This window comes from Acanthaster planci, linkage group LG04 (genome assembly GCF_054643075.1).
Source record: "Acanthaster planci isolate LZ-2023a linkage group LG04, COTS_SCS, whole genome shotgun sequence".
NCBI lineage: Eukaryota > Metazoa > Echinodermata > Asteroidea > Valvatida > Acanthasteridae > Acanthaster > Acanthaster planci.
The window spans coordinates 14,318,784-14,337,500 of NC_141780.1; the positions used below are offsets into that span (position 1 = coordinate 14,318,784).

General features: G+C 41.2%; 1 protein-coding gene across 6 annotated transcripts in view; it reads right to left on the reverse strand.

Moving 5' to 3' along the window:
* srpk2 (SRSF protein kinase 2) overlaps window positions 1-18,717 on the reverse strand; it is a 76,268-nt gene that overhangs the window by 34,024 nt on the left and 23,527 nt on the right. The window contains exon 1 of one of the 6 annotated variants that reach the window (XM_087135913.1): window positions 17,658-17,805. The exons of 3 other annotated variants lie outside the window; for them this stretch is intronic. In XM_087135913.1, the coding sequence (XP_086992039.1) occupies window positions 17,658-17,716 (59 nt within the window). In that variant the 5' untranslated portion in view covers window positions 17,717-17,805. Of the gene's footprint in view, window positions 1-10,057; window positions 10,441-12,256; window positions 13,868-17,657; window positions 17,806-18,717 lie in introns of those variants that run through there. 2 more of the 6 variants (XM_022225376.2, XM_022225377.2) reach the window with 2 other exon arrangements.

Below are 18,717 nucleotides of genomic sequence, written 5' to 3' on the forward strand. Positions count from 1 at the left end.
ACAAGTATGCATGTGACGTCAAAGCTAATGTATATAACTAAGAATAACTAAGGAATAATAACTAGGAATAACTTGGAATGACTGAGGAATATGTTTACGGGGAGCCTGCAAAAAAACCGCAGTCACCAGAAAATGTTGCATGTATGTCATCCAAGAGAGACAAAGTACAACATACGGTACATTTAGCAGACAACATTGTAGGCAAATGGCATTTTCTCTCAGTTTTTAGCACGTTTCCTCACCACTCATGCTATGTTTTTTCACATTCTCAAAGAAAGTATACATTTTGTTTCACTGAATGCAACAACAAATTGCAAGGTAAGTACACAGAATTCACTTCTTTTAAAACCGACAAAAAAGCTTGCTTATCGTCTGCCATTTTGAATTGGCCGAATCTTTTGATTCTTTCAGTTGGAACAAGGACGTCACGGAGGCATGACTGAAGATGTGACAACGCCCAACCAATGACTGAAGTACACGAAGTGCATAGACGGTTTACAACCTACTAGTAGTAGTGCCTGGTTTTAAATTTCAACTTGACAAATCAATAAAGTGGACTCACGTTGGCTCCTGGTACCCTCCCTGTCCCCCCCCCCATTTCTTGGGGTTGGCTGCAACATGTTTCAGGCCGGGTGTCAGATAGTTGCAGCACTTATCCAATTGGACAAGCCACACATGTCAAATCAGCCACTGGAAAAATGTAGCTGCAAATAATCATATAGGCCTGTACAATGTAGATTTTTGGAAAAGTACATGTATCTAGAGATGATTTGCCAAAAGAGGCATAAATCATGCTTTTTCTTTGAAATCACACCACAATCACATTAAGTTCTCCAAACTGAGACCCGGTACATTTACATGTATGTTATGGCAGGACACTCCAAGGTACATTGTACATAAAACGTTTTCACATCAATTCATACACCTGGGTCGACAAATGACTCCTTTCATGTGATCTCTTCACATATGGGTATCAATGGCTATGTAATACTGGCTGAAAAAATGATGTGTTTGCACTGAAATGTGATGGTTACGCACAGACACTGTACAAAGCAGTGTCCAATGCACTTGTGTATTTGATGACCGATTACAATGATGCGAATTTCTCATCCATCAATCTGAGCCAATGAAAAGCACTATTCCCTTTCTGCCTTGCCGCACGCCGGGATCCAATTTTAACCCTAAGTGATGCTTGTGATATTTACACATTTGCACGGCCCGCTCCTCAATCAACCTCTCCGACCTCTTGTTTCATAACGATCGGGCCTCAGCCCACTGGATACCAAGGAAGACATTAAAGCAGCTGTTATTAGTCATGTCTGGGGCCACCAATCTCTGAGAGGAATGCAAACACTTCCCGGGAGACCCTGCCTGTGAAGCACACAGTGCCTGAATCTACGTAGTCGAAAGGGGCTACTGTCGGGTGTGAACTTGACCGTATCCACCTACAACAAATATCCCATATACACCAACATGTGCCAGTACAAGATTTAAAAATCTCTGCCAAAGTAGTGTATTCACTTACTATTGCCAGTCATGAAAAATCCTAATTTACATGTAAGCTTTCTCTGCAATACATCTTCTAAAAATGTTTTGATTTCAGAGGGAGAAAACATGGTTTGAAAAGCATGTTTGTTCAAACATGTAAACTCACTAAGCTTGACCCAACGATTAAATATATACGGTAGTAAATCCTCCCAAACTTTCGCTCTGCTGGAAACGAGGCATGTTCTTGGTACCAGTACAGTGTACATGGACTACGATTTTCAAGAGGCACCAGCTACCTTTCACGCAGTGTAACACTGGCTTTACTACCATGTACAATAAATGTACGCGCACATGTACCATATAGGATACATGTACATAATACCCGTCCAAATCTTAGAAAATCTTTCAAATCCTTTGAGAGGATTTTGAAGAATCTAAGAGGGTTTAGGAGTCAAGCTTTTGGGGTTAAGCTCGAGGGGAGAGGGGAAGGCTGATGAATGTCGGTGGCTCTCCGTAATTCGACAAAATAAAGCCAATGTCAAATCTGTAATTTCTGGGATTCTTCCCCAGTTTCAAGCTGACTGGCATCTCAATCCGTGAGCAGAGAGACAAAAGCTGACACATTTCTGGAATTAGAGCGCCTACTCACCAGGGACTAAAGCATGCAACACTCTGCTCCAATGAAACACTCTAACACCTGCCTGAAAGCCGGGATTTGGGGTTTGGCAACCTGTAAGCCTGACCATCAGAACTAATCACCACAGGCATACATTGTATAATGTTCACCTCTGAAAAAAATTACTGACTGAAACATGAGAAGGTCAGAATAACACAGAACTGAAAGCATTTCTTCCTCCAGGGAAAACAGCAAAGGAGATATAGACAAAACAGCTTGGAATGCAACTAGATTACTAGTGCTTCCCACACTTGTCTCCTTGCTGAAGAAATCCGCAAACACCAGCAGTATGTAATTTCACATCTTCTGACCAATTTAAAATTTGGATCAAATTTTTCAATTTTATCTAGAATTTCAGAAGTAAACACTTGTTATATCTACATGTACAGTGACAGAGTCTAATGGCAGCAAATGGTCCAAGGCACAAGAGGATGTGAGACTGAAGTGTGAAATTTTCTACCGGCAGCGATTTTTAGCACAACTGAGTGAAGTACAGCAAGTATAAGACCCATTGATGCATGCCTTAAAGACAGAACTGGCACCATGTGACTAAAGAGACATTGTATCTTTACACAATATGCACAGCTGCCAGTAGAAAATTTCACACTTCAGTCCCGCCTCTCCTTGTGCCCTGGACCAGTTCGGAACAGGAAATCTTTGTCTACTAGCCATTACCTAATTACATGCTTCACCCGATATATCTTAATGCTGAGAAACCCCAACCATCATCTTTTGTAGTAATTACAGACTTCTCAAAGACATCTGATAGAATCGACCACACTATTGCTACAAGGTACATTAATTGATCTCAGAGTGAGAATTGCCATCTTTAGGTGGATTTGAAATTTTCACTTGTCTCGCCAACAACGTGTAAGATTCCACTCTACTTGCTCTGACTGGTTAACACTTAATGCTGAGGTTCCTCAGGGCACGAAACTCGGACCAATTTTTTGGGGGGTCAATGATTAGTGATGTTAACCCTTCTGATCGACTACACATATTCAAATACCTAGACAATCTGACACTGTTTAAGTGCTGAGGTACTGGCCAGCTGTCATATATCCAATCTGCAGTAGATAACCTTGTCGAATGGTCTAATAGAAATAAGATGAAACTAAATCCTGATGAACTGTGTTACAATGGATACTTCCTGTATGCGAAATCCCCCAAACGGACCAGGCATCCTTACCGGCGATCATAATTTAGCCACTGTTAGTGTTGCGAAGGTACAAGGCGTTTACATCCAAAATGATTCGAAATGGGAAACCTGTTAAGGATATTGAGAAACGTGCCAATGGCAAACTATACGTGCTATGTGCACATCATTTTGAAGAGTCATTATGAACTGAGTGAGGATTTATGAACTGTTTACATGTATGTTGGGTAGATTAGGCCTCTCACCGAATACGCGGTACCAGTTTGGAGTGGAGCCCTGACTCAAAATCAACTTGAACACATTGAGACGATTTAGAAACGTGCGTTGCAGATAATATTCGGATCCGCTGATACAACACATGATGAAATACTTTCCCGGTGTTAGCTCCAATCTTTGGAAGACAGTAGAAAATCCCTTTGTGTTTCATTTATGGAAAAATTTTCAAATAAAACTTCTACCAACACTGTCAAGACCCTCACCCACAAAGCCAAAATTCCTGAATTCCACTGTCAAACCAACAGGATGAAGAGTAGTGCCTTACCATACCTTGTCCATTGTTTAAATGTGTGTTGATCATTAACAGTGTAATTCCTTTTGTTAGTTACTGTCGGGTTTTAATGTCACGTCTCATTGTTTTTTTGTCGTCGTTTTAATTCTGTTTTATTTTTTCTTATTTCCTTTGTAAACCCCTTTTTATGAATGCAAATTTATAAAAACTTTTATTAAGATGGCCTTTTCGTTCATTTTAACAATATAAGTTTATGTTTTATTTATCTGTCTTACTGTCTAGATACCGTAAATTCACCGACAATTCGGCCTTCTGTTGCTAAAGGTGGATATTTAAATAAACCATCATAGATTGATTGATATGTACATGTACATACACCTAGTATGAACATTCCTTTAATTTAGCGTAGTTTTAAAAAACATATCTGTACTTATTTTTCTCACACTGCGAACGCTTAGCCTGATTTGGTTTGTGTTGTTTCCTTGTCAGTCCCTCCTTATTTTGAACAACTCTCTGACCAAAAATGCCTTGAAAACCGTTCTCTGAAAGTAACAAACCTTATGGACCATAGCTTAGTCAACACATGGAGGATTCCTTCATGGCAAAGAGGAAGGAATAAAGGGATCCCAATGCGACGCTTTTAGCATCGATCTGCACACTTCTGCGTTTGAAAACGAGGCTGTACGTGTCAGCTTCAATTCTTAATACGATCAGACGATTGAAAGTAAGGACTCAAGACACAAAATACCTGAAGGTATGTTAAATTCAGACTGTTCAGGCTGCAAATTTTTTGGAAGAGTCTTTCAGGATGACTCCACATGTCGAATCAAAAGAAAAAATAACGACAATTTACCGCGAACTAACGTACCTGCGGTGGTCGTGTATCTGCATGTGCAGTGGGCGTGGTTTAAACTGAAGTGGCGTCACACTTACGAACTGGATACTGCATGAACTGTGTCGACTCCGCGGGCGCGCGCTACAAAGTTCAACACAGAGAGCCTCGGTTTCAATGCGGATATGCGCAGACAGCGCTAATGTGAAATCCCTCTATAGATAGTGTGAATGCAAAGTTTGCACCACCTGCACTACATGTACATGTGTATACTTTGTCCCTGCATGTCCATGCTCATGCATGTCAACAGTAGATACTGTCTGTGCAGTAGGTATTGTCTGTGCAGTAATCACTGCTTGGTAACAAAAGCTCCCTCTCTTGTTCATGTATGAAGCCAATCCAGACAGCACACACACAAAAGTACATTAAAGGCCATTTGAACATGTAGATGTACTTAACGCCAAAGGGAAAATGAACACTATGCATTTGTGAGGGCAGATCAAAATATTCGTAAAAGTTGAACATATTTCAACTCGGGCGAAATTTCGCTGCAAATTTTCCATGATGTCAAATCTGCTTCACTTTCGCATTCGTCTGAAATATGGATCAGTCTTAACACCGCTCCATCGACTGTGCTTCCATTCATCTCCAGAAGAGAGACTGGTGGCTAGTCTAGTGAAGCCCGTCTGGCTTGGCTGGCTGAGAGAGTGCATGCAGCAAACAGGTACATGTAATTGGATTGGAATGTTCTTCACACCTTGGCCGGCCATAAATAGCATGGAGATCATTACATGGAAATGACAGGTTGTAATACACATGCCCACTAGTGGAGTTGTACATGTACACCTGTACAATGTACATGTCCATGAGGGTACATACATGTGTACATGCTACATGTACATGTACTGTACATGGACACTTGTAAAGACCTGGATTTGTTTACAAGTTAGAATGGCACATGTATACATTGTACAAGTAAAGTTCAGCTATGTGTGCCTCCTGTCCTGCTCAGCTTACAGTCAGCTGCATTTCAGGTCTGGGAATAAAGGGAATAACAAGTGGAACAAATGGATACATAAACAGAATGGACCAATACCACGTTGGTGGAAAGGCAGCGTAAAGCTCAAGCTTGGTCACAAATATGAGTTTAAATAATGACAGGCATGCATACCGGTACATGTACATGTAGGTACATGTAGCATGAAGCATGAGTTGGTTCACAAATTTGCATTCAACTGTTCATAGCAATTGCAAATAATCACGATTGGCTGAATAACACACTTTGTGATGCATGTTTAAAAGCAACGAGTGGCTGAACACCAGGTCAAACAACAGAAATAGTTTTGCATGTGATAACTGGTGTGCACACAGTGTGTCAAGCTTGTTGCTAGGTAAAAAGTGCCCCCTCTTGCAAACACAGTAAATACAGAGCCTTCCGCATTGGTGATGCTTCATTCTTTGACAAGCGAACCAGCTCATCAATGACTGAAGTCAAGTGGGCAAGTTGCAGAGGTTATCACAAGTCAACAAGTACAGCGCATGACAATGCCCTCCAAAAAAGGGGGGGTTCCAGGCATTTCTTGACTAATTTGTGAATAATGAGCCAGTCTATCTTTCCCCGCCTGATTTCCATGCAACAGTCAGATTTTGGGGACACCTTTTCATGTGTGCCTGTCTGTCTAAAGCACTTGAGCACAGGAAAAAGGATGACTTCTTTAACTGAAACAACCAATGACTTACATATATATCCAATGACTAATTTACAATGTCAACAACAGATTAGTACATGTATTTACAAAACAAAATGAAAAGTTTCCACAGAAGAAACTTTGTCAGGCACCGTATTAGTTCAGCCTGCTTGACCTCAAGAGTAGTTATCCAGTTACAAAACCGAAAACGAGGAAATGAGCACGTAATGGCCGTGAAATGGAAAGGGAAACAGGCATGCACACAAAATACATGTACATATGTACTGTACTTTCAATACATTCTCCACATTAAAGAGGCAGTCACCATCTTATTTTCCTTTTAAGCACACTGCAGCCCTTAAGTTTGAATCTGGTCTTGTGTTTAAACTGAAAAACCTTAACATGGATGTGTATGCTTGAAACTGAATTGCAAAATTCAGGGCTCTTTCCACCAACGATTGTATAGTGCCGAAGACGCAAGATGGATAACTCTACCCAAAAGGTGCAATCACCATGGGTGCCATTTAAGCAAGCAATACGCCTGCGCAGTTCACGGTAATGCACAGGTGCAGACACACCAGGTGTACGTGCCTGCCGCAACGCCTGCACCTGTGCATTAATGTGCATTGCGCAGGCGTATCGCTTGCTGAAATGGTTCCCATGCGATCACAACGTTTTACATGTATTCATGGTGAAGTTCTCCATCTTGCGCCACTACGTGGTGCTCTACGATCTTTGTTTTCCACTTCTACCAGTACAGCATGCAGAGCAGCCAGCCGCACTGTACGCTATAATCGTACGCTATAACGATGCTCAGTTGGCATTTTTAAACTACCGGTAAATGGACACTGGTTGCTTCAAATAACACCCAATACCTGAACAACTTTTCTTACCTGTTTGCCAGTTGCCAAACACATTGAAAGGTACACATACATGTACATGTACAATGTACAGGTATCGAAAATGAATACCCAAATGCTGACTCACCTGAACATAATTTTTTATGGTCAATGCATTTATCATAAAATCCTTGGAATTTACATGCTCATGCTTACATGTATGTACATGTACACATGTGTGCAGCCGATTGAAAGTTCATACACGTTCTTATTTCAAAGGTTATCATAGTTTAACATACAGATAGCTGCACACAAAAAAATGATTTAGTGCAGAATCCATACCACAGAGCCTTTAAGAGCTACATGTAATGTACATGCTCTGTGATTAAACACCAAAGTCTTGAATAACGAGCAACAAGGAGAAAGAAATCTTCTCTTCCATTTGCAGACTTCAAGTCAGGCTGAAACCCTAGACTCTGCATACAGCCTGTTGACCTAGTTTTTTTTTCCCAAATGATCTGCTCTGGGTGGGAGGGGGGAAGAGACGGCAGTGAGCAGCTCAGACCAAAACCACCCCAGGGCAAGGGGGAAATCTTTATTCATAGAAAATGAGCTTACCGTGGAGGCTTTACTGCTGACAGACAAAAGATAGGCAATATTGTCTTGATAAAAATTAGCCTTACAATTTTCTTCTTCGGTAATCCATGTTAACTTTTGATGCATGTACGTGTACATATACCGGTACGGCAACAAAGACACGCAGTCTTACACATACGTACCGGTGCATGGTTAGGGTCACTTGGTAGTGTAAAAACATAAGTTCATTAGATTGCATTGCAATGCACGAACATACATGTTGACTCTTTTTTTATCCTAAACGAATGTGATGAAGACTTCTTGTATACTTTCATAGTGTGTGTTCACATACTACAAATTAACTTAAATGTTTGGCACAAAACACCAAATGACTGGCTTTCACAAAACAGCCTTTTCCTCAGCTGTGAAAACATTACACCTAAAAGGTCTCTTTATGAAACTACAAAGAAAGCAGAGGTATGTTACAAACATTTGAGTTCACCATTGATAAAAACGATCCCATATTGCTGCGCAAACTGCTCAATGTACGAGTACGTACATGTACATGTACATGGAACCTTGGTCAGTGTGGTGTGTAAACCGTACAATGTATGCATTTTGATAATTCAGATACAGCTGTTGGGAGACAGCACATTGGCACGAACACGGAACCCTGTTGAAAGGCCCAGCAGTAACACCAGCATGGTGTGGCACTCCAAACCATCCATTAATGCACATCCCGAACAATGAATCACAATAGATGATGGACAGCATCACAATGAAGACATTGGCATGTGAGCAGATGTATGGGCTCCGGCACCATTGCAGTTTTTTTATCAAAGCATTTACGAGGCACTAAATTTGACTCGCGAAGGGTGCTGCCAACATTAGCGAGTGCTTTATGTTAACGAACATTTTATTCAGAGGGATGTCTCATGATCTCTATCGCTTTCCTTTTCAGAAATCTACACTGAAAAAGGATAAATTTACATGTTGACACTGCTGCCAAAAGTCAATTTTTCCCTGTTCCTGTCTCAGACAAAATATTGCTCAAAACAAACCTTTAAAGCAGCAGGATTTTTTTCCATCACTTTGGTTTTACTGTATGTTTTTTCTTTCTTTTTCCTGTTGTTTCTTTCTTTTTTTCTTGAAACGCAAAGTTACAAACTTTTAAGTGTCCTCAGTGACAGGTTATAAAATCTTGTGTGAGACCACACAAGAGATAATGGTTCCCTGAACTGGTGACTCAGACTCAAACAAAACAGTCCCAAATGGGTCTCAATCCAAAGGTGTGTGTGCTCTTCCTATAGGTTAGCCCTTCTTTTGTGGAATTCAATGAAAAACCACTTCCTGTACACAAGTACTTTCTTTTCTCTTCTGTGATCAGATAATACTGATTCAATTCTATTGACCCTCAGTCTTCCAATACAACTGGTATTTCTTTTGTTATAGGCCTAATCCTCATTATCAGAGTCCCCGTACAATGTCTAAATGTACATGTAAATGTACAGCTCATACTGCACCTGCTGTCTTAGTATTTAATGATTTAATGGGGGGACATTTGTTTGGAAATATTCGGCTGGATTGTTGGGACTCTTGTACATCCGTATAAAGATTTTATTCCATCATCCAACAGGTGTGTGATATCAAACAGCCGTGGAAAACGTACCAGTGCACAGTATGTGTCCCCTGGCTGGCTCTGAATTACTCCTCGCTCTACGGACAAGGGGACAATTTCTCATGTTCAGAAATATGGGACCGAGTGCTAATAACTATGATTCAACAAGAATGTACAGTAATCATTACAACTCTGTGTATGCGTACCGGTATATATACCCGGTACATATACATGCACAAGTATGTATCAGTACTTGTTTGTAATGTACATGCACTGGACTACCGCTACATAATAAATTGAAGAACACTACCATACGATTGAATACAACAGTGAAGTTACCCAAGGTTGTAAACTGTTCACTGTGGACCTAAATGTAACACCCATGCAAAAAAATAATCCTGACAATATTGATATTGTAATGTACATGTACCAGTATCTTGTAGCAGGGAGCAGAAATCAACCTGAACAATGTGCACGATATCCAGTGCACATACATATGTACATTTAAAAATGTCTGTACATACATGTACATGTATATATGTACAGGTATTTTACAAGTACATGTACCAGACATCTATTACAAATCACACAAACAAAACTACATGTAAATGTACATAGTCAAAGTCAATGACAGCAATTTAGTGCTGAATCAATCCCAAATACTGGAAGCACTTACCCAACAACACAAAATCCATACATCATTCATATTGTGTTCCACGTTCCTAAACAGAGAGTGTTCCTTGCTTGCTACTAGTGTAAAGTGCACAACTTTGTTGGAAGGCCCACAGCATTCAGCACCCTGCCTCCAAAATTGAGTCACAACAATAAAATAAGATTTTTTCCAAACATGTCCAGTGGTAACAGTCAAATCTGTCCTATCAGCTAGGAGATAAAGGGCAAACTCCCCAATAGACATGCAAACCTTGCACTGGGTGTTGATTGAATAGACCAAAGCACACACCAGGCAGGCATACAGACACGTGTGTGGATGTGTGTGAGTCTCACATAAGCCGAAGGATGAGTAACCCAACCAAACAATACGCTGAGAGCCCATCAATATTGGCAATCCCCTATTTGTTGTCTTTGTACCCAGCCCTCAACTCAGCTCAGCAACAACAAAAAGAGGAGTTGGTTGACTGGTCACATGTACAGGCTTTAGTCCTCGGCAAACATTGGCTGAGAGTTTTGCTGGCTGAGTAGAGAGGAATTTCTCTCACCACATGAACGGTCTCCAGATTTCTACAGGTGTCTGGGGCCTGTTGTGATCCAAGGTTACAGGTTCAACGTTCAATTATCAATACAATTACTGGTACCATTTCTAGAACCACTTTTCAATAGAAAAGCTTGCCATTTTATTGCGTTAAAAATGTGCTGGTGGGAAATGTGCTGCTCGTTGGGGCTGGAGAATTTCGATCCACACCCCAATTTTTTCTTCCTCAACAAATACTAAAAGCTGTAGCACTTGTGTGAAATGGACGGTGTAAATTGCATTGACATCCACATAAAATCTGGGACTCTCTTCCTATCTCTAAAAGCCAAAAACTAACCATTCAAAATTTTCAATGTTTATAAATTTCAATTTTTTTTTTTTCGAAATAGTAGGTTAGTGGGTCAAGGAAAATAACTGAAAATCGAAATTCATTTTTCATAAAAAAACCAAACAAACAAACAAGAAAAAAAAGATCCTTTGACTTGCATGAACTACGATATGCGACTGAACTGAACTACATGATATGTACAACATGGTACAACATACCGGTACATGTACGTGTATGTATGCACGTACTGTATGTATGTGTATACGTGTACCAGTACATGTATGCAATTTCATGTACCAGAAGTACGCTGGTTTACTGGGTGACAAAATCACTTTTTGTTAATCGAAAATGAGGCTGGGAGTGTGGGCCGAAAAAATTCGGAAAGAAAAATCAAAATTTAAAAACACTAAAAATACTGAATGGCCCCGAAACATTTCTTCAGTGTCTTCACCCGGTGAAGTTCACCATTTCTCCGATGATCAACAGTTTATGACAAGCACTTTATGAAATCTTCAGTTTCAAGAGCCAAATTGTGAAGTAAATCCCACCAGACACAGAAAGACCGTGGGGGGAGGGGCTAAAACTGTAAATTTCCCTCTACCTGGCCAAGCAAATGAACATGATAAATGCCCTACATCCTTTTTGGGGGGGGGGGAAGTTTTCACAAAAAACAAATGGGTGTTACTTTCATGACTTTTTCATCAACTCCTTTCACACCCTACCTTCCACTGCAGTTTAATGACTTGACACAAGCCATGAAAGTGTGGCTTGCTTTCAAATGCAAGGGTTTAAGCAGAAGCTTTCCTGTGTAAAAATCAGCTTGTTAACAGGTGCACATCACGGTACTGTATACGTACTGCTTGCAAGCAAGTCATCCCCCCTCATCTAATCTTACTGATGTGTACATGTTCTTTATGTATAAACCTTTTCTACGCTGTTCTAATGGTAAAAACTACCTGAGATTCAAAACCACACACATGTACGGAATGCATTAATAAAGAAGTCATCAACACAAGTCGTATCAAGGACAGAGCAATTTTATGATAGGTCACTGATATCTTTCAAAGAACATACCGGTATAGTTTTGATAGCTGTTGGTTCAATCTTGTCTCCTAATGTTTCTGGAATGACATGCACATATACGGTGCAATAGTGAACTTTCTGACTGTTTTCTGAACATTCCCTTCACTTTGCACTTACAGTGTACTGTCTATGAGCAAGCTTGTGAGTTACAACCTCTGATTTTGAAAGCAGATCCAACAAAACCAATCTGAAAAGTCAAAACAAAAAAATCCCCAAAATAACCACTTTTTAACACAAAATTAAAAAAATGATACCTGCAGATCTTGAAAAGGCGCAGCACCCCTACTGGCATTGCGGCTGGAGAGACTGCCAAGTTTTCCAATCACAGTCACGACACGTTCCGCCCAGTGCGTTCAAGGGGGGCCATACCTCCTGCAACCTGTGGCCCGCAGTCTTAAAATGTGATCCCTTGGAATCAAACACAATCCTGGTCCCGTTGTTGGCACTAAGTCGAGGTCAGGCCAGCACTTTCCGCGAAAAAGGAGTCAAGGAAGTTCAGGCCAGGGAAAGTCACTGAAAATGGAAGACCCTCTCGAAGAAAAAATGTCGGGCTTGAAGATCCTAGATCAACTGAGTTTAACATGGAGGGGGGAACAAAGGGGGGGTACAAGACTTTCTCCAGTATGCACGCTTAGGTATGGCATCTGTCAACACGCTTGGTCGGCTTGTCAGAAAGCCCCCCTTTATAGTGCTGGTTTCTGAAGTACATGTATATGTGGGTCGTCAGAGGACCCCATCAGAGGACCCCATCAGTGACCACAAGTTGGCATTCTCTCATTGGCTGTACAGTCTGTCAAATGATATCCCGAACGATGTTATTTATTGACATCAAAAAAGTTTGCAAAGGCCGCATACATGCGAACAGGGGTGGAAGTATGAAGTTGTACACGTATACATGCAGAGTCTACGTGATCCTCAAGTTCTAAAGGATGACCCATGTGTTCCTCTTGCCGTTTCGAATAGGAATGCTTCCCAACTTTCTACCAAAGTTATACAGGCACAGGAGGAAATCTCTGCGTGAAAGTCTGCCAAAATATGTAAGCCGCTGAGCTGTGTTCTTTTATTTAAAAAAAAAAAGGGACCTGTCGACCCATTTATTCTCATGTTTCCCAAATATCCAATCCCGGCAGTCTCCAGCCTGTGTGCTCCATCCAGCACAGCCTCAGCTGTTCACACTGGGTCAAATGACTTCATCCCTGTACATGTACACAGCGAGCCCTGTCAGCAACCCGCAAATGATTCAAATGAGGTTCATTACATAAGGTGTAAATCCTGGCGTCAGTTTGCAGACCAATTTCATCTGCTTGTTGAGGGCTGCCTAATCATGCAGTTATACAGGTGCAGCAATGGCATCACATGTTCAGATACAGTGTACATGTACATGTGTACACAATGTACATGTACAATACATGTAGAACTCAGCAGGTACAAAAGCCGATCAATGCCTTCAAGCGTTCCTGCAATGTGTTTAACAGCTCCATGCTGCAATCAATGCAGTCTCCTACTGTTTAGTCTATTTTTTAAATGGACCCAGAACTGAAGATCCACAATGCTTAGCCTACATGTAAATATGACATGGATCAATGCTGTGAAGCCACACCTACATGTACATGAACTCGCTGCCAGCTGTGGCACTGAAACAATGGAGGCATTGTACTGTCAGACTACCTAGGCAGATAGAGAAATGTTGACGATAAAGTGCAGTCACCTTGTTCTTTGCAGTTTATTTCCAGCATGGGCGAAGAAGCAACCATTTCTGTCTTTTCTGAAGTCATCAACTGCACATTACTGCACTCCATGAGTTTACAAACTGACGACGTACAGTAGCAAAGTACAGTGACAATGCACAGTAGCTGTGCACTTGTAAATGTAACGTTAACGACTAGTTCTTCGGAACTGCCACCGTCACTTTATCAAATCAAGCACAAAGTCTAAAATTAAGCCTTGCATGTCCCGTTTGTCCCACAACCAAATATGGGCTTTCATAAGCAAGGCAACTCATTACAGAAAAAGCAATCAAGCAATGCATAATTTGTATTGTGTCCAAGTCAGGCATGCCGCGTGAGCCAAATTCATACGAGCATTTCCTTGTCTCGTAAATATGGTACAACAGTGATGTTGCATGTATGTCCATGGATATACATGTACATGTACATACATGTATATACATGTATAAGTACGTGTACCTACTGGTAGATGTAACTTGTGTGTGACCATTCAGGCAGTAGGCCCTCTTCCACAAAAAACCACGACCTCTGATGAACTGGGGGGGGAAGTTTGACGTCAACAAAATTTGTGACTGGCATGGCCCATTCACCTGCTCTGTCCTGGTTTGTTTGAGTTTGCAATCAAAACTAAACACTTGCAAGTGAGAAAACAACTTAAAAAATAAACCCTGTATTTTGACAACTTGCACAACAAAGCCCAGTGTCAGGGTTTTGTATCAAGTTTACTTTCAGAAAGTACTTTGTGCTTCTTTGTTGTTTTTGACTATGGTGCATGGTGAACTGTGCTGAACTGTGCTGCACTTGTACTGTAACTGCACACCTACAGTCCCAATCTGAAAGACAACCCTACTTCCTAAGCATAAAATGACTCTAGACTTCTACAAATTTAATAATCACGACATCACCACCACTTGTCACGAGAAGTCCCTCATCACTGGCTTTCAAACAAAATGTACCAACAATTACAGGTACATGTACCAGAATGATGCCCTTGAGACTCGCGCATCTCGGGCTTGGAAGTTATTCTCAACCTTCCACATCCGAATGGGATTTCTCATGCCAAAAATAAAAATCTATATATGAAATAAATACTATACAATATTTGAAGAGGTCACTCGTCCTGCCCTACAGTGTCTATTAAACCCTGGAATGAACATCTGTAAGCTTGTTTCTGGTGGTTTTTTTTTTTTTTTGGTAGTGGCAATGTCACCAGGCACCAGTATGTTCACAAATGTTCCAATATGGACAATTGGTGAACATTTAATTGTCAACTACTGATCATCGGTAACTACATGTACTTTCCACAGCCGAAAGGGGGTGCAAGAGAAGTGGATTGTAACTTTTCCATTGTAGGAAAAGTCCCATGCGGACAGCTACTGACTGTGTTGTTAACTTTACTTCTGATTACATGATTGGGTCAGGGCATACCCATGTGACCTGTTTTCTCTTGCACATGAATCTGAAGCAGTGCTGTCCACTGGACTTTGGAGATGCAAATTGGACAACTTGAGTACATGTATGACAAAAAATTCGAAAGATTTCAGGCTTCCCTCAGGCAACATCCAGGGTCAGATTATACAGGCAATCAGAGAGTGCCCTCATGAGATTCTGGGAAGACACGCCACTGCAAGTTGTAAGTGACCAAAGGCCCTCCTGCAAGTCACAACTGATCTACATATATGCATGGACACACATAAAAATACCCATGATGGAACGTTTGAAAGCACTCGTAGTATAATGTTTCACAATATTTACCGGTAGTCTAATGCCAATGATGCAGTACAAGTGTATGTTTTTGTGTGAGTTGGCTTTACATGTACATACACGTACATGTACAAGTAAGTTGTGTTCAAAATGGGCTTCCATAGCTACAAAGTCAATCAACTCTCATTCAATGTTGGCAACCATGCTGCAGTATGTACCATTAAGTATACGCTTCTACACAATCACACTAATAAACGTGTTCACATCATCATACCGGTACATGTACACGTATGCATTTGTACATGCACATTTAATAGACAGGTCATTGACACATGCATAAAATTTATGTACTGTACATGTATGATTACGTAAGTGCCAGTTTCTGTTCAAACCACAAGCCTACAGACTTTGAGAAGTGCATTAACCCTAACCTTCCCTAATCACACAGAACTGAGCACCGGTGAAGTGTGTGAATTGGTGGCACTGGGTACTGTACCCCTAAACTGCTTGTGCTTTAACATGGATTCAGGCATACCCAAAATAAACAGAGTCCAACAGTTTTTGTGCACAGTTTACCATATGGTGTTGGAATTTGTGTGAATGGTACGGTTCATAGTAAATCACTCTGGGGAGTTAGGGTTAACCACTTTCTGCCGGGTGGAGTTAGCGGCATGCATCACCCCCTGTCGGATGCGTTTTCATTTTTTTCCGTTTTACAAATTCTTTAAAAATTCATATCTTTATTTATGGGATGCGTACACCCAAATAGATGACTGTCTTGTGGCAAGTCTTATCTGACAGGCAACCTCCATTGATGTGTGAGCCTAGTAAAGAGCCCCTATTGGGCTGTGTTGTGTAATTTCCTCTTTGTTTTGGAAATTGGCCCAGTGCGTTGCTGAACAGCGGTGTCGTCTGTACTAACGTTGCCAGATTCCACGAGCACCCAGCAATATTGTATCGCTAATCGCTGGAGTGCTAGAGCCTTTTTGTCCCCACTGATAATCTGTGGGCGCTGGCAGCAGCAAACAATAGTATTGTTCCAAAGCAATGACGGATTACCTCCACTTACAATGGTAAGCATGCTGCAGACAGCATATGAACCTTGACTGGCAAGTCCCAGCAGCTGACTGACAGCAAGTGAACTTTTTCTAAAAATGCCGAGCAACTTTTTTTTTTTTAAAAAGAACAGTCCTATTTCAGGCACCCCGGCAATGCGTATGCAGTGAAGGTCTCCGGTACCAGGCTCCCTGGTAGGAAGGGGTTAAAAATAAATTGCAGTGCACACACAAGAACTTCCACTGATTACAGAATACCAGTAACTGCTACCCTGGTATCAGACATCATCAAGCAGAAAACACTGCCCCTGAAGCAACCACAGTGACAAACTCTATCCTGAGGCAACCACGGTAACAAACTATCCTCAGGCAACCACAGTAACAAACTATCCTTGGAGGCAACCACAGTGACAAACTCTATCCTGAGGCAACCACAGTAACAAACTCTATCCTCAGGCAACGTCAGTGACAAACTCTATCCTGAGGCAACCACAGTAACAAACTCTATCCTCAGGCAACCACAGTGACAAACTCTATCCTGAGGCAACCACAGTAACAAACTCTATCCTGAGGCAACCACAGTGACAAACTATCCTGAGGCAACCACAGTAACAAACTCTATCCTCAGGTAACCATAGATACAAAACTCCATCCTCAATCAGAATGGTTTAATTTGGTTATGGCCATCTTCCCTCTAGATGCTCATCCAGTCACACTGCAATTTGGCATGTACTTTTATTCATATCACCCTTTTACCAATTTGTAGGTACATGTGCTAGCAAGTACTTGTACTTGTGTTATGTATGGATGATCCTTGTTCATTTACACAACTGGCAATGCGGTGATGACACAGTAAACTGAAATGACGGGTTATTTTTGATTGTGAGGGAGGAGGGAGGATAAATACAAAATTCAAAAGTGAAAAGCATTTATTGAAATTTACAGAAAGTTCAAAGAAAAAGAATGAAGCTGCTGTAATGCTCGCTACAGAGGTTCCCCCAGAATTTTCAAACTGTTTAAGAACATCATAGTGTTAAAGAAACAAAAAACCTCAGCTTAGCTTAATAGAAAAGACACCAGCTGAACATTTTGGAACAAGTTGGCCCCAAGAAGTGGGTCACAGTGTGGATGTCTCAGAGAGTAAAATTCCACAACTCAGCTAAACTTACATCATTTCCAGAGAAGTGAGCCAGTAATAGAGCCCTTCCTCAGTCTGTATGAAGGGCATGATGCAACACTGCTCCAAGGCTGCCAAAACACAACGTCCAGATTCGGCAGTGTGTCGACACCGCGCAACTCCCAAGCCCCAACTGCCCCAAACTTCAACCCAGCCCAAACTTTTCAGATCCTCCTGACAATGAAACCGGACGCAAGTCACAGGTGCCCAACAATATGAAAAAGGGGGGGAGGCAAACAGACTGACACAGTATCTGACTCCAGAACTTGATGAATGGGCCTCGTCTGTGCCCTCAAACCGAGCGTGACCATTTCAACTCTCTAGCAATCAAACGTGAATATTCAAAACCTGGTCCTTTCGGTCTGGCAACAAACCAATCAAGAGAGACTATTCGTCAACCCCAAACGGAGGGGGGAAAATCCATTAAAGCTGACAAGCACTGAAGCACTGTCATTTAAGAATTCTCATTGTTACTGGCATAAACTGAGCATGACCTTTTTTCCCATTACAAATACTTTGTGGTTGTGGTGAGTTTGCGTTCTGGCACACGGAAAAAAAACTCTGTAGGGTACCTGCAAGTCTTTGAGATACCAAGATCAGGAATAAACTTTTTCTACAGGAAAGAAAGTGTTACAAGTCAAGGACTGGCAACAAAGGCTAAAAATAATTTTGTAGCCTGGTAATTGAGTTGGATTGATTGCTTCTCAAAATAATCGGATTATGGAGCTTTTGCAAGGCTGACAACCCTAGCTCCATCGCCAGCAGCATGTACAGACTGACAAGTTGCATGGCCCTGCATGAAGACTGAGCTTTTGAAACTTGATGGTCGTCATTTCTCTCGGGTGAAAAAAAAAGGCCAATGTACACTAGCAATTGTTAACTCTTACAAATGTAACAAAACAAGTATTGCGCATATTCAAAAGTTGGCCATGTATTCTGGGGGTAACTTCACCACAACTCACTGATATGTTGGAAGTTGAAGAATTCTAGATCATTCTTCGAACAAAAATAATGAAGACTGATTTAGGTACACCTTATTCTTTGTAAAAAAA